The sequence below is a fragment of the Oryx dammah genome, unplaced genomic scaffold (genome assembly GCF_014754425.2).
Source record: "Oryx dammah isolate SB20612 unplaced genomic scaffold, SCBI_Odam_1.1 HiC_scaffold_8, whole genome shotgun sequence".
NCBI classification, from domain to species: Eukaryota; Metazoa; Chordata; class Mammalia; order Artiodactyla; family Bovidae; genus Oryx; species Oryx dammah.
In genome coordinates, this window is record NW_024070192.1 from 34,859,475 (window position 1) to 34,874,682 (window position 15,208).

A 15,208-nucleotide genomic window follows, 5' to 3' on the forward strand; every position below is an offset into this window, starting at 1 on the left:
CTACAACTGTCAAGAAGCGCTAAGAAATTAACAAGAACAACCCAATAGAAAAAAAATATTATGCAGCCATTTAAAAAAATGAATTAGAACTCTACCAGGCCAGGTGAAATTGAATGAACAAGTGTAATGCACAAAATTGTCTATAATATCTAATATAATATGTATGGGCTTCCCTGGTGGCTCAGACGATAAAGCCTCTGCCTGCAATGCAGGTAGAGCCGGGTTCGATCCCTGGGTCTGGAAGATCCCTTGGAAAAGGGAATGGCTACCCACTCCAGTATCCACTCCAGAGAAGCCTGGCGGGCTACAGTCCATGGAATCACAAAGAGTTTTAACACAATTGAGTGACTAACACACACACATACATAATATGTATAATGTGCATTATATGACCAAAACCCAGCAATCCATGTGTGTGTACTATGCACTCAAGATAAAACTATATATATGTGTATGCAGAAGTAATAAAGCTATTTTTTCAAGGCAAACATCCAGGCCAACTCATTGCAAACAAAAACAAATAAACCCCAAGAAAATAAAAATCAAACCCATCCCAAAATACCACAATAAATATTGTTGTACAGACTCATCCATCCTTTTTCTATGCTTGTGTGCTTTTTTTATACACAAAATTGGGATCCTATGGTTCATTCTATTTTGAGATCTGTTTCTTCCAGTCAATTGTCCTCATCTGTCTCTGGGCATTTGCTGATGCTAGCCTCTCCCCCAAAGCCACCCCATCCTTTAAGCCTCTAAGAAACCTTCCCTATGAACCACCCCACCGACCCCCCAGAGAGTGGTTGACCACTCTGAATTTTGTCCTCACCAGCTTTCTCTCCTTCCTGGAAATACGTTTAGGTCTACCTGGTTTGAGAGTTTCTCGTGTGCTCCTCCCCTCTCCTGTTATACTGGGGAGCTCCTTGGGGGCAGGAACTCTGCCTCTTTCATAAGTGTATCTTCACGATGCCTAGAATGCACATAGTAGGCACTTTATAAGTATAGCTGTAGAAAAGGACATAGGCTTCTTGCCTGTCTTGTATTGAGTGATTGATCTAAAGACAGTATGGGTGATGGAGCAATCTAGGTGGTTGCTTGGACACTGGACAGAAGAGATCAAAGCAGGGAAGTGTCCTCCCAAGGGCTGGGTATCCCTCAGAGCACCCAAATCCACCCCTCACCCCCTTCCCAGGGCTCCTCCAAAAGCTCAGAAAGGAACAACCTGCACTCAGGGCTCCATGTATGATATATATATTTATATGTATATATATATATATAATTGCTCTCATTTTATTGTACTTTATCCTCTTTTTACAGTAGATCAGACACAGGCATTAAATAACTGCAGAGAGAGACCACTTGGGTGAGGAGAGTGCAGGAAAACAATGGGATCCAAAGGGAAGAGCCTCAGATCCAGCCAGAGAAAAACAGGGAAAGGTCCACCCGTGGGTGGGGTATGGAAGCTGGAGCATCAAAAAAGAACAGGGAAATTACAGGTGGGGAAGTGAAGGGCGTGGGAGAAGAAAGAGTTAAAATGCCTCTATAACTCAAGAACACGGGAGGTCCCTCATTTAACATTCTATGGGCACTATGGGGTTGTTTAAGAAGGCAAAGGGGTCTGAAGGAGATGGAGCCAAGAAATTCAGAGTCTTAAAAGGAGGAGGTATCTGTAATTTTCAGGCTGGCATGCGGAAGAAAGGGGAGGAGTTAATGATTAGTTGATAACTTGCTAAGAGAAGCCACAGAGAGGATGGGGGTGGGGGAGCAGATCTGGGCGGAGGGGAAGGAGATGGAATAGTCCCATAACCAGCTGACGTTTCCAAGGTGGCCACTGGGGACCCAGCCAAAGTGGCTGCCCCTCCCCCAGGGCGCCTGGGAAGTAGAACTTGCAGGATATTCTGGGAAAGGGAACAGAGGGGAGGGAGCCATCGGCAAAAACAAAGTGGATATTCAGCTTAGGTCAACCCCGCCCCTCTGAGGAGTGATAGGAGACGGGGAAGAGAATTCTCAAGAACCAACAGGGATTTCTCTTTTGGACCCTCATTCCCAGCTCACGTATTCAACGTGGAGTGAGAAACCAGCTGTGCCAGGAAAGAAGGAAAAGGCCACAGAGCCACCATGTCTTCAGTTACAAGTGGTCCCGCTTTCAGTGGAGGGAATGGGGATGGAGAAGTGGGGAAAGACGGACCAGAGGAGTCACACAAGTCAAAAGCCACTGCGACAGCGACTGTGGTAGACAAGGCAGAAGGTGCGGGAGACAGAGGAGGGGGACAGTGGCTGGGCTGGCATGGGAGGATAGAGGGTCACACCGGTGACCACTCTGTAGCCTACAGAGATATTAAATCATTAAGCTGTGCACCTGGAACTAACAGCAGTGTTGTAAGTTAATTATACTTCAGTTATTTAAAAAAAAAGAATGGAGTGCCACATTCTGTCTGGAGATAAGCATGAAGAGATTGCCGTCTGTGTGTGGGTGAGTGAAAAGAAAGTGAAAGTCACTCAGTCATGTCCCACTCTTTGTGACCCCCATGGACTATACAGTCCAAGGAATTCTCCAGACCAGAATACTGGAGTGGGTAGCTTTTCCTTTCTCCAGGGGATCTTCCCAACCTAGGAATCAAACCGGGGTCTCCCGCATTGCAGGCGGATTCTTCATCAACTGAGCTATGAGGGAAGCCCAAGGTGGGCTGGTGGGCATTTTCTATAGTTCTGGAGGGGTGGGACAGGTGGGCAGGATGGGTGGGGAGCTGTGAGGACACCCCTCTCACAGCTACACCAGGACTAGAAAGACTCCGAACTCTATGATGTCTTGGGGGTTCCATCTCCCTGTCTCTGACAGAGCTCGGGCAGGAAGAAGATGGTGGAAAGTGTGCGCAACCAGAGAATCACGACAGATGTCAGGCCGGGTTCAGAAGGAAAGGAAAAGGGGGCAAGGCTCAGACAAGCCATAGCTCTGTTATAAAAAATACCTTTGGGGTGGGTCAGGGAGGGATCAGGCGGGGTCAGGGGTATTCCAGAAGCATCCGTAGGAAAGAGGTGGGGGCGGGAGGAAGGGGGCCTCAGGTTTTGTTGATGCGGAGTTTGAAGGCCACACGCCCCGCGAACTTGTCGCGCTCATCGTCAGTGGCGATGTTGGCAGCGTTGATGCGGCACTCCACGTTCACCTCCACGTTGGGGGTCACGTTCAGGAACTTGACGGCCACCAGGGGCTGCGTGTAGTTCACCTGGGCCAGAGGAGGAGAGCAAGGCTCCAGGCCTGAGGCAGCTAGGCCTCCAACCCCGCACCCTGCTCCCCTGGAGGAGCCAGCACCTGGCCTCCCGCAGGACTTACGTGAAACTTCTTGCCGTAGTAGGGAAAGTACATGAGGTCGATGTTGCCGTTTGCAGGGAACATAACGAAGTTGCCGAGATTCTCGGCATCTTCATCTCGCTGTGGGGGACGCAGGAGGGTGGAGGAGAGCGTGTTAGGGATGGCGGGAACTCAGCCGCTTGCCAGACTTCCCTTTGTTCCTCCTTCATCCCAATTGTGCTTTCTCAAATCCGTATCCCTTGTGCTGTTGAGTCTGGTATATTTGCCCGCGTGCACAGGAGGGGGTGTCCTGTCTCCTCCATCAGACTGGGAAGTTCTCCAGGGTGCTAAGGAGCCCGAAGCCTTCTACTGCCCTCCCACCCCAAATTCTTACCCCATCCTCAGGAATCGGTTTCTGGGGCGGAGCCAAGAGAAAACAGATCAATGAGTAAGAGCTCAGTAGGAAGCAAGGAGGGGGATGAAGCAAGAGGAGCAGGAAGCTCCTAGAGGGACAGAGGTGGGGGGAGCAGGGCTCCAAGGACAAGTTAGTGGTGGCAGGTGGTGCTCACAGACCAGCAGCTACCAGATACCTAAAAAGAACTGAGGGCAGAAGAGACATGAGACTGAGGGCAGAAGACATGGTCAGGGAATAGAGAAGATGGAAGGATCAGGGAGAGAAGCCAGCGGCAGGGGCTCGGGTGGAGTCAGGGAGAGGGTGTCTATCATATAAAAGGGCAGACTTCTGCATCCTAGACAGAAGCATGAGGACTGGCAGCGCCTTGGAGTTTGAGCCATATTGAAGCCCATGCTTACCCCCTTGTCCCTAGAGTTATGGGGCCTCTGGGAGTAAAGAAGATAGGGAGAGATGAGTGAATGACATGGAAACCATAAGGACAAACAGATGGGGCAAACAGATGGACAAGGCCCAACAAACTCACCTTCCCCACGCAGGTAACATTCATGCTCTGGTTTGCTCCTGCATAGAAGTTGATGACCTGGAGTGAGGAGAGACAGTGGTGAGGGTTAGGAAAAGAAGTTATCGAAAATAGAAATATCCAGCCCCCCAGCCATGATCTCAGCCTCCAGCAGTCACATCTCTCTTGTTCTCTCAGCCACTCAAACATCTAAAAGTCTCCCGAAGCCCAAGAGCCCCAGTAAAAGAAAGCAACTGCCAGCAGATGGTAGCTCCCTCCTCCATTCTCCCTGGGGACTAAGGATATGAGTACCCGGTTCATCTTGATGAAGACACAGGGCTGTCCAGTGCTGTAACCATAGTGGGTGGGGTCCCCAATACCAGAGCAGTCGCCCAGCTGGGTCCGGTTGAACTGGCAAGCACGTTTTGGGTAGTTTAGAACTCCGTTATCTGGTTGTTCGTAATAGCGACCAGGGCGGCAGACATCATTCTTCTGGGCTTGGATGGAGTCATTGTAAGCTAAGCAGGTGGACGAGAGAGAGTCACAGACCTCATGTTCTGCTCCCAGGGTCCCCAACCCCCTGCCTGAAGTCCTGTATAGCCATCGACCCCGTACTCACGCTCCAAGAACTTGTTGAGTTTCTGAACATGCTGGTCCCAGCTTTCAGTGTCACTGACATTGACAATAACATCGAGGTTCTCAGTCTTAGGGCGAATCATTAACCCTAGTCAGCAGAGGCAAGAACGAGGGGGTATACGTAAGATGAAGGACCACACAAAGAGGGAAGAAGATGGATATAGGGAACACCAGGGTGAGGGACGACGGGAAGATCTGAGATCGCCTTCTGGGGAGGGAGATCTCCTGTGACCCTCTGCCACCTCCCCAGATCACATAGCTCTCAGCTGTGGTGAATGTGAAGGTGGCCTTCAAAAAGAACTGCCCAGCACGTGGTGACTGGCTCATCAGAACCAAACCTGTAAGAGCTGACAGTTCTCAACCTGCGAGTTCCTTTGGGAGGCTTGGGGGCACCAGAGTAGTGCGCCTGGCTGGTGGGGGAGTCTCATCACTCACCTGGTGTGGCCAGTCGGTCCTGGTACTTGGGGGTGTGGTCGGAGACCGTCTGCAGCATCACCCACATGGTGAGGGTGAACATGGCGGTGAGAAAGCCATAGAAGACGAGGTAGAAGAGGAGGATAAAGGCTAAAGAGGAGGAAACAGGGTCAGCAGGCGCCAGGTCTCCATCCACGACCTGTCCTGTTGCCACATGCCCCTCCCTCAGAGGTTCTGCCCAGGAAAGGATCCCAGAGCCCCAGGGAGCCTTCCCCTGGGAGCAAAAGGAGACAAGCTGGAAAAAGGCAGTGTGTCTGGCTTCCAGCCATGGCTCCCAGCCCTTTCTGGTCTTACAGCACAGTGAAGTCCAATTTTGTGGAGGACACAAGAAACCTAAACTCTTGTTGCTTGGACAACCCCTAGTATAGGCCACAGTCATTTTACCACAAATTACATTCTCAACTTGTCAACCTTCATGGCCCTGAAAAGGCACACCATCTGTTACTGTTATATGGGTACTCATGCTTGAAGTTGTCCAGCATGATGACTTTTCAAGCTGGCACTGGCCCCAATTCACCACCAAACTCTCAAACCCTTTGAGTGTGAGGGTGTGGACCCTCACACTCAAACAGCAAAATCTCTCTCTGAGCCCTACAAGAGATGAACCTTGAATGGGGCTCCGGCCAAAGCTACAAAATCTCTCAGAGACAGCTGTCCAGAGCCTTCAACAGTCACCCCACCCCCAGCTCACACTCAGCACTCAGGGCAGAGGCAGGTGTAAAGGAAGACTTTCCACAGCCTTCCAGGCAGAAAGCCTGGTGGACTCTTGGTGGACGTGACAAGTCACTGTCACTCCTCAGCCTAGTGTGAGTACCTGCTGTTTCCATTCCCTCAGATCTCGAGTCCTTCCATCTCAGAAGACACTTCCCCAAGCCTCCCCAGATTTTCCCAAGGACTCAAGGACCCCTCCAATCCCACGGACTGGACTTCACATTTCCTGCATAAGGACTGCATCAGACCCACTTCAAGGGCCCCTTGGCGGGGTGGGCTAATGGGAGCAGCATTCAGTCAGTGTGGATGAACTGTAAATTGTGTCACACACAATATCTCCTGTGCTTCAGCTTCCCAGCTTGAAAATCCATTTTGGAAGAAATCCACGCTTCACTGGCATCTATGCCCAGTACCAGACCCTCAACCAGACACAAGTCCCTCCACATCTCCTGAATATGTGGTCCCACACACCACCTCCAAGGTATGGGTGGGGAAGGTGCCAGGCCATCCAAGCCCTGAGACACAGGCCCAGATGATGTACACATCTCACCACCAGTGACCACTCCCTCCGCTTGTGACATCTGAGCCGAACACCCAGCCCCGAACACCTCCCAGTGGCACCCCAGCCCCACAGCCCCCAACCCACGAAGCAGTCACAGAAGGCTCCAAAACACGAGGCAGTGGGATCCAGACAACTTCCGCTGTGAAGAACCCTCTCCAACACACACCCCACCTCTCCAAGACCCGCCCCCTCATGAATGTTCCCAGGGTCCAAGGGGTGGGCACGAGCTAAAAATAGAAGGGCCTGGCCAGCTAGTGAGAATCAGAGGGAGGGAAGGGGCGCTCTTCTGGAGAAGGGGGGCGACCCTGTGGAGCTGACCGGCCCCCGATAGGGAGCGCAAGCGCCGCGGCGAGCACACGCGCGCAGAGCCCGCGACCCCCCGCGCGAGGGGGCTCCGCGGGGGGCGGGAAGGCGGCAGTGACCTACTTTCTACGCCTCCGCAGCGGCCAGCCAGGGAGATTAGACCGGCGACTCGGCCCCCTCCCAGCCCGGAGCCCGGCAGGGGGGCCGGACGCCGGGAACCCGGGAAGGGAGCTGGGGCTGCGCCGGCGGGACCTCGTCCTCCCCGGGCGTCGCCAGGCGGATCCCCCCGCCTCCCGCCCCTCGCACGGCCGGCCCCGCATACCCCAGCTGGTCCCGGTGCGGCCCATAAACTGGTGCGTCCTCGGGTTCCACACGAACTCCTTCCACTCCTCAACCACCTGCCCGCAGCTCTTCTTCTCTTTCTGGATGACCATCTTGACGGCGGGGGGCAAGTCCCGCGCGGGGCGGGGGACTATGGAGAAGCCGGGGTGCGGCGCGCTTAAGCCCCCTCACGCACCGGAACGCGCGGGAAGCAAAGGCAGCGGGGCCAAGGGAGACCCCCCTCAGATATGCAGCCGCTGCCAATTCCGGGGCGCAAGGCCACACGCTGCGGGGTGCTGGCGGCGCGGCGTAAGATGAACAGATCCTAGCCCCCACCACTGCAATGAAAAGGGGGGTTGTCCGAGCAGGGGAGGATAAAAAGGCGAAGGGGTACGAGCGCAGCTTCACCCCCTAGACCTCCCAGAAGCAAAACGAAAAGGGATGCAAAAATAGACGGCTGCAAAACCCGAGCGAAGCGCAGAAAAATCGGGGTGCAAAGAGGCAGGGAGAGGTGGGGGAGGGGGCCGCCCCGAAATCCGAGATGCAAAGAGGCTGTGGAGAGGAGTCGGGTGACTGTTCAAGGCTCTTCTGACGAGTGGAGACAGCCACACCAAAGGTGGCTCGGCCACGGGGGTGGGGTGGGGACGCGCAGTTGTGGGGACAGGCAGGGATAGGGGTCCCCGGGGCGGAGGCTCCGCTCTTCAGCAGTGCGGGGCTAGCAGCAGCGGCGCGCTGTCTTTATACTCGGCGGCTCCTAGGGTGCCCGCCCCCTTCCCCGCCCCCAGAAGCCCCGCCTCCTCCCTCTGGCCTGGGCGACCTCATGCATATGCAAATTTGGAGAAAGGGCTTGGGCCCGCCCCCTGACGCCTCCTCAGGACCAAGGTTCTCCCCTGCTCCCACCGCAGGTACTGGACGGGATCTGGATGGGTGGAGAGGATAGAAGGCGTGTCGGGGCAAAATGGAAAGATAACCCCGGAGGGACACGGCAGATAGAGAGGAAAGCAGATATATGCTGAGATAGGGGCCCCAGGCAGAGAGTTAGAAAGAAACTAAGATCCTGGAGACAGGGCAGAATGTGAGACTAACAGAAGGAGCCAGAGATCAAGAAAAATAGATCGAAGAGACTAGCCAGGATACTACACTAGCAGGGCTGGAGGTTAGAACACGCCACCAGGAAACCCACAGAGGCCACCCCAGGACGGAAATTCCCCTCGAGGGAGAGGCTGCCAATGTCCCCAACACCTCCTTCTCCAGTCCCACAGCCTCTTCTCCCAACACCTGGTTCTCACCAAGGCTGGGGGCTTCCCTGCCTTCCCACACCCCTCTGAAGCCCCTCCAACACCACTTTCCCAGCCCCCAGCCCTGCCTTGAGACCCCAGCCCTGGAGCCCCATATGCTTGGGTGTTTTGTCTCCTCCCACCACCCACCCCCTGCCCCTGCTTTCTGCACTCCCCTCCTCATTTGCCCATTTGTCAACAAATATTTATTGAGTACCTGCTAGAGACCTTGTGCAACCCAGCCCTAGAGAGGTTAAGTTGAGGTTCTCAACGGGGCTTCCACAATCTGATAGGGAAGTGCAAGGGCCTCTAAAGACCTCCTCTTAAGATTCATTGTTTTTTCATGTCTCTTCAAATCTTGTCACTTTTCCTTGGAGAGATTTTTCTTCTTTCAACTCTTACCTTACACTCTTGGCTCTATTGCCCAACAATTCCTGTTCTAGCATCCTCCCCTTCAAACTTTCCCCCTGCAGGTCAGGGCAGGTTTCATGGACTCAGGATCTGCTCAAACAAGGTGAAGCCATGTAACTCACACTGTCTTAATTAGAATGACTCACCTTGTGTCTGGACTGAGTGAAGATCAAGATCTTTGTGTTTCAGTGCAGAAAGAATTTGGTGAGAAATAAAGTGATAGATAAGAAATGAATTTATTTAAAAAGAAATACACTCCACAGAGTGTGGGCCATCTCAGAGGTGAGAGGCCCCAAAATATGGGGTGGCTACGTTTTATGGCGTTGCCTTTCTTTGGGATTGGAATGAAAACTGACCATTTCCAGTCCTGTGGCCACTGCTAAGTTTCCAAATTTGCTGGCATATTGAGTGCAGCACTTTCACAGCATCATCTTTTAGGATTTGAAATAGCTCAGTTAGAATTCCATCACCTCCACTAGCTTTGTTCACGGTGATGCTTCAAGGCCCACTTGACTTCACATTCCAGGATGTCTGGCTCTACATGAGTGATCAAACCATCGTGGTTATCTGAGTCATGAAGATCCTTCTTGTATAGTTGTTCTGTGTATTCTTGCCACCTCTTCTTAATATCTTCTGCTTCTGTTAGGTCCATATCATTTCTGTCCTTTATTGTGGTCATCTTTGCATGAAATGTTCCCTTGGTATCTCTAATTTTCTTGAAGAGATATCTAGTCTTTCCCATTCTATTTTTTCCTCCATTTCTTTGCATTGATCACAGAGGAAGGCCAGAGGAACCAGAGATCAAATTGCCAACATCTGTTGGATCATTGAAAAAGCAAGAGAGTTCCAGAAAAAAACATCTGCTTCTGCTTTATTAACTATGCAAAAGCCTTTGACTGTGTGGATCACAACAAACTAGAAAATTCTTAAACAGATGGGAATTCAGACCATCTGACCTGCCTCCTGAGAAATCTGTATGCAGGTCAAGAAGCAACAGTTAGAACTGGACATGAAACAACAGACTGGTTCCAAAATGGGAACGAAGTACGTCAAGGCTGTATATTGTCACCCTGCTCATTTAACTTATATGTAGAGTACATCATGCGAAATGCCAGGCTGGATGAAGCACAACCTGGAATCTAGATTGCCAGGAGAAATATCAGTAACTTCAGATATGCAGATGACACCACCCTTATGGCAGAAAGTGAAGAAGAACTAAAGAGCCTCTTGATGAAAGTGAAAGAGGAGAGTGAAAAAGTTGGTTTAAAACCCAGCATTCAGAAAACTAAGATCATAGCATCCGGTCCCATCAGCTCAGTTCAGTTCAGTTCAGTTGCTCAGTCGTGTCCATCTCTTTGTGACTCCATGGACCGCAACACACCAGGCTTCCATGTCCATCATCAACTCCCAGAGTTTACTCAGACTCATGTCCATCGAGTCAGTGATGCCATCCAACCATCTCATCCTCTGTCATCCCCTTCTCCTCCTGCCCTCAATCTTTCCCAGCATCAGGGTCTTTTCAGATTAATCAGCTGTTCATATCAGGTGGCCAAAGTATTGAAGTTTCAGCTTCAGCATCAGTCCTTCCAGTGAACACTCAGGACTGATTTCCTTTAGGATGGACTGGTTGGATCTCCTTGCAGTCCAAGGGACTCTCAAGAGTCTTATCCAACATCACAGTTCAAAAGCATCAATTCTTCAGTGCTCAGCTTTCTTTATAGTCCAACTCTCACATCCATACGTGACTACTGGAAAAACCATATCCTCTACTAGACGGACCTTTGTTGGCAAAGTAATGTCTCTGCTTTTTAATATGCTGTGTAGGTTGGTCATAACTTTTCTTCCAAGGAGCAAGCGTCTTTTAATTTCATGGCTGCACTCATTATCTGCAGTGATTTTGGAGCCCAAGAAAATAAAGTCTCTCACTGTTTCCATTGTTTCCCCATCTATTTGTCATGAAGTGATGGGACCAGATGCCATGATCTTAGTTTTCTGAATGTTGAGCTTTAAGCCAACTTTTTCACTCTCCTCTTTCACTTTCATCAAGAGGCTCTTTAGTTCTTCACTTTCTCCCAGCAATCTTGATTCCAGCTTGTGCTTCTTCCAGCTCGGCATTTCTCATCATCATAAGAAGTTGTTAAATAAGCAGGATGACATATACAGCCTTCATTTACTCCTTTCCCGATTTGGAACCAGTCTGTTGTTCCATGTCCAGTTCTAACTGTAGCTTCCTGACCTGCATACAGGTCTCAGGAGGCAGGTCAGGTGGTCTGGTATTCCCATCTCTTTCAGAATTTTCCACACTTTATTGTGATCCACACAGTCAAAGGCTTTGGCATAGACGATAAAGCAGAAATAGATGTTTTTCTGGAACTCTCTTGCTTTTTTGATGATCCAGCGATGTTCACAATTTGATCTCTGGTTCTTCTGCCTTTTCTAAAACCAGCTTGAACATCAGGAAGTTCACAGTTCATGTACTGTTGAAGTGTGGCTTGGAGAATTTTGAGCATTACTTTACTAGCATGTGAGATGAGTGCAATTGTGCGTTAGTCTGAGCATTCTTTGTCATTGCCTTTCTTTGGGATTGGAATGAAACTGACCTTTTCCAGTCCTGTGGCCACTGCTGAGTTTTCCAAATTTGCAGCCATATTGAGTGCAGCACTTTCACACCATCATCTTTTAAGATTTGAAATAACTCAACTGGAATTCCATCACCTCCCCTTTGTTCATAGTGATGCTTTATAAGGCCCACTTGACCTCACATTCCAGGATGTCTGGCTCTAGGTGAGTGATCACACCACCGTGATTATCTGGATCGTGAAGATCTTTTTTGTATAGTTCTGTGTATTCTTGCCACCTCTTCTTAATATCTTCTGCTTCTGTTAGGTCCATATAATTTCTGTCCTTTATTGTGGTCATCTTTGCATGAAATGTTCCCTTGGTATCTCTAATTTTCTCGAAGAGATCTCTACTTCATGGCAAATAGATGGGGAAACAATGGAAACAGTGAGAGACTTTATTTTCTTGGGCTCCAAAATCACTGCAGATGGTGAGTGTAGCCATGAAATTAAAAGACGCTTGCTTCTTGAAAGAAAAGTTATGACCAACCTACACAGCATATTAAAAAGCAGAGACATTACTTTGCCAACAAAGGTCCGTCTAGTAGAGGATATGGTTTTTCCAGTAGTCACGTATGGATGTGAGAGTTGGACTATAAAGAAAGCTGAGCACTGAAGAATTGATGCTTTTGAACTGTGATGTTGGATAAGACTCTTGAGAGTCCCTTGGACTGCAAGGAGATCCAACCAGTCCATCCTAAAGGAAATCAGTCCTGAGTGTTCACTGGAAGGACTGATGCTGAAGCTGAAACTCCAATACTTTGGCCACCTGATATGAAGAACTGATCATTTGAAAAGACCTGGAGGCTGGAAAAGATTGAGGGCAGGAGGAGAAGGGGATGACAGAAGATGAGATGGTTGGATGGCATCACTGACTTGATGGACGTGAGTGAGTCTAAGTAAACTCTGGGAGTTGGTGATGGACATGGAAGCCTGGCGTGCTGCAGTCCATGGGGTCACAAAGTGTTGGACATGACTGAGCGACTGAACTGAACTGACTGATGTTTCGTGGGCTGGGCAATTTCATAGGCTAAGTAGTGGGAAGTGAAGTCGCTCAGTCGAGCCCAACTCTTTGCGACCCCATGGATAGTAGCCTGCACCAAGCTCCTCTGTCCATGTGATTTTCAAGGCAAGAGTACTGGAGTGGGTCACCATTTCCTTCTCCAGGGAATCTTCCCAACCCAGGGATCGAACTTAGGTCTCTCACATTGTAGACAGACGCTTTACCGTCTGAGCCACCAGGGAAGTCAATGAGTGGGAGATTATTCTATTTCAGGGGAAGGGGTGGGGATTTCCAGGAACTGGGCCACTGCCCACTTTTTAATCTTTGATTGTTGTCCTCAGAAAGGTCATGGCACTGGTGGGTATGTCACTTACCTTGCAGATGTGTTACAGTGAGCATATACTGAGGCTCTTTGCTGGTAGTTCAACAGTAAAGAATCCTCCTGCAGTGCAGGAGACCCAGGTTTGATCCCTGCATTGGGACAATCCCTTGAGGAAGGAAGTGGCTACCCACTCCAGTATTCTTGCCTAGTGAATTCCATGGACATTAGAGCCTGGAGGACTATGTCCATGGGATCACGAAGAGTTGGACATGACTGAGAGACTAACACTTTCATTCTGAGGCTCAAGGTCTAGTGGAAGTCAGCCATCTTGGACTTATTTTGTTCTAATTAGTTATGTCATGTCCTTGGGCTATGTCCTTCTTTTAAAGTGTATGTCCTGCCTTCTTCCCTCCTGTTTCAAAGGCCCAGGCTCAGAATTGCCTTGTGCTTGGTCTTGTGCTTTGTGGCCACTATCTTGGATTTCTTAATAATTTTACCTTTGAACTTGTGCTTTGTCCAATGGGACAATAGCCCATATGTGTGAGTAGAGGAGATAAGCCTAACATGCCATTTGGGATGTTCCATGAGCACAGAGGGCTCAGCTGCTAAAGAATTTGCCTGCAATGAGGGAGACCTGGGTTCAGTCCCTGGTTTGGGAAGATCCCCTGGTGAAGGGAAAGGCTACCCACTCCAGTATTCTGGCCTGGAGAATTCCATGGACTATAGTCCATGGGATCACAAAGAGTTGGCACAGAACTTTGATGGACCCACCATGCATGGGAGTTCAGTGAGACTCAAAGTGAGTACAAGATAAGCATGTCATGTCTACGCCTGAATAAGTGTAGGGGCTGAGAGCTGAGAGGCTACCGTTCTGTTTGAAACAGAACTTGCTTTGAATCCAGAAAAAAGATAATGGTCTTCTAGGCGACATGGATGATGGCAGGCATCCTACCATATCCATTCCCAGTCACATTAATTCGCTGCTTTAGCCAACCACTTCTTCTGGCAATGATGACAGAGAGGGAAAATTGGGCAACCCACAATTCTGTTTTCATTTCAGTCATCAGTAAGCTGAAGGTTAAAAAATGCTATTTTCTTTATTTAAAATAACATTAAATAAATTAAAAACACCATGAAAAGTCATGAGAAGAATCGTGGAAGAAAGGAAAGCATTTTATATTTTAGTACCTTGTGAAAAGAGAAAGTGTTAGTGGCTCAGTCATGTCTGACTCTTTGCAACCCCATGGACTATAGCCTGCCAAGCTCCTCTGTCTATGGAATTCTCCAGTTTACTAAATGGAAGACCAGTTTTTTCCAGCCTTTTTTCAAAAATATTTATTTATTTGACTGTGCCAGGTCTCAGTTGTGGCACTTGGGATTCTTATCAGGAGGTCCTTGGAGGCGACATGTAGGACCTGTATTTGCGGCATGTGGGATCTGATTCCCTGACAAGGGATGGAACCCAGGCCCCCTGCACAGTTAGTGTAGTGTCTTAGCCACTGGACCACCAGGGAAGTCCTTTCCCCTTTTTGAATAAGGGATTCCACATTTTCATTTTGCACTGGGTCCTACAAATTAGGCAGCTGGTCTTACTTCAGTCCCTTCTGCAGCAGACTCTGGATTAATTTTCTCAAAAGACAGTTTTAATTAGGCCACCTCTCAGCTCAAAGGGCTTCAAATGGCTTCTTGTGACCTTGCAGGATGCAGTTCTGATTCCTAGTCTAACTTTCAGGGAGCTTCACAATCTAGACCCAGTCTGTGTCCCCAACTTCTTTTGCCTCTAGGCTCCAACTAGCCCTCTGCTGAAGCTGAGCGGGCCATTCCTGGGACAGGCTGTGCTTACTCCTGACATTATTATACCTTTGTCCATTTTCTTTCCGAGTCCTGGAAGACTGCCCACTCTTCATAGTCCAGCCCCAAATCCCATTCATTCATTCAATGCGTATCTAATGAGCATTTGTTTAGAGCCAGGCGCTGTTCTTGTTCCTACGCCCCTGGGGCTCCCATTCTAATAAACAGTAAAAACAAAAAAATTAAATGTTGGAGGGAGGAGGGAAAAACTGAGAGATTGGGACTGACATGTACACACTACTGTATATAGAATAGATAGCTAATAAGGACCTACTGTAAAACACAGGGAACTCTACTCAGTATTCTGTAATGACCTATATGGGAAAAGAATCTAAAAAAGAGTGTAACTGATTCACTTTGTCGTACAGCAGAAACTAACGCAACATGGTAAATCAACTATACTCCATAAAAATTCATTAAAAAAAAAATCAGCAGTGGGGCAATCCCTAAAAGATGTTCACCCTTTTAGAGCAGGAATAAAATAAGTATTTTCAATAAAAATTTAAACAGGGCTTCCCT

General features: G+C 49.3%; 1 protein-coding gene across 1 annotated transcript; it reads right to left on the reverse strand.

Moving 5' to 3' along the window:
- Window positions 1–1,232: 1,232 nt before the first annotated feature.
- Window positions 1,233–7,923, reverse strand: ATP1B2 (ATPase Na+/K+ transporting subunit beta 2). Its single transcript, XM_040243466.1, has 7 exons — window positions 7,209–7,923; window positions 5,272–5,400; window positions 4,820–4,924; window positions 4,513–4,718; window positions 4,225–4,281; window positions 3,329–3,427; window positions 1,233–3,221 (listed from the first exon to the last, which is right to left on the reverse strand). Exons 1-7 carry the CDS (start codon window positions 7,318–7,320, stop codon window positions 3,057–3,059), a joined length of 873 nt encoding a protein of 290 aa, XP_040099400.1. The 5' UTR covers window positions 7,321–7,923; the 3' UTR covers window positions 1,233–3,056.
- Between the last annotated feature and the right edge of the window lie 7,285 nt (window positions 7,924–15,208).

Excerpts from the sequence above, each read along its gene's own strand:
- ATP1B2 (XM_040243466.1), bottom strand. The coding sequence starts at position 7,320 with ATGGTCATCCAGAAAGAGAAGAAGAGCTGCGGGCAGGTGGTTGAGGAG. Across the intron at positions 4,925-5,271 it reads GGACCGACTGGCCACACCAG|GGTTAATGATTCGCCCTAAG; the intron begins GTGAGTGATGAG and ends TCTGCTGACTAG. Across the intron at positions 3,428-4,224 it reads ATGTTACCTGCGTGGGGAAG|CGAGATGAAGATGCCGAGAA; the intron begins GTGAGTTTGTTG and ends CGTCCCCCACAG.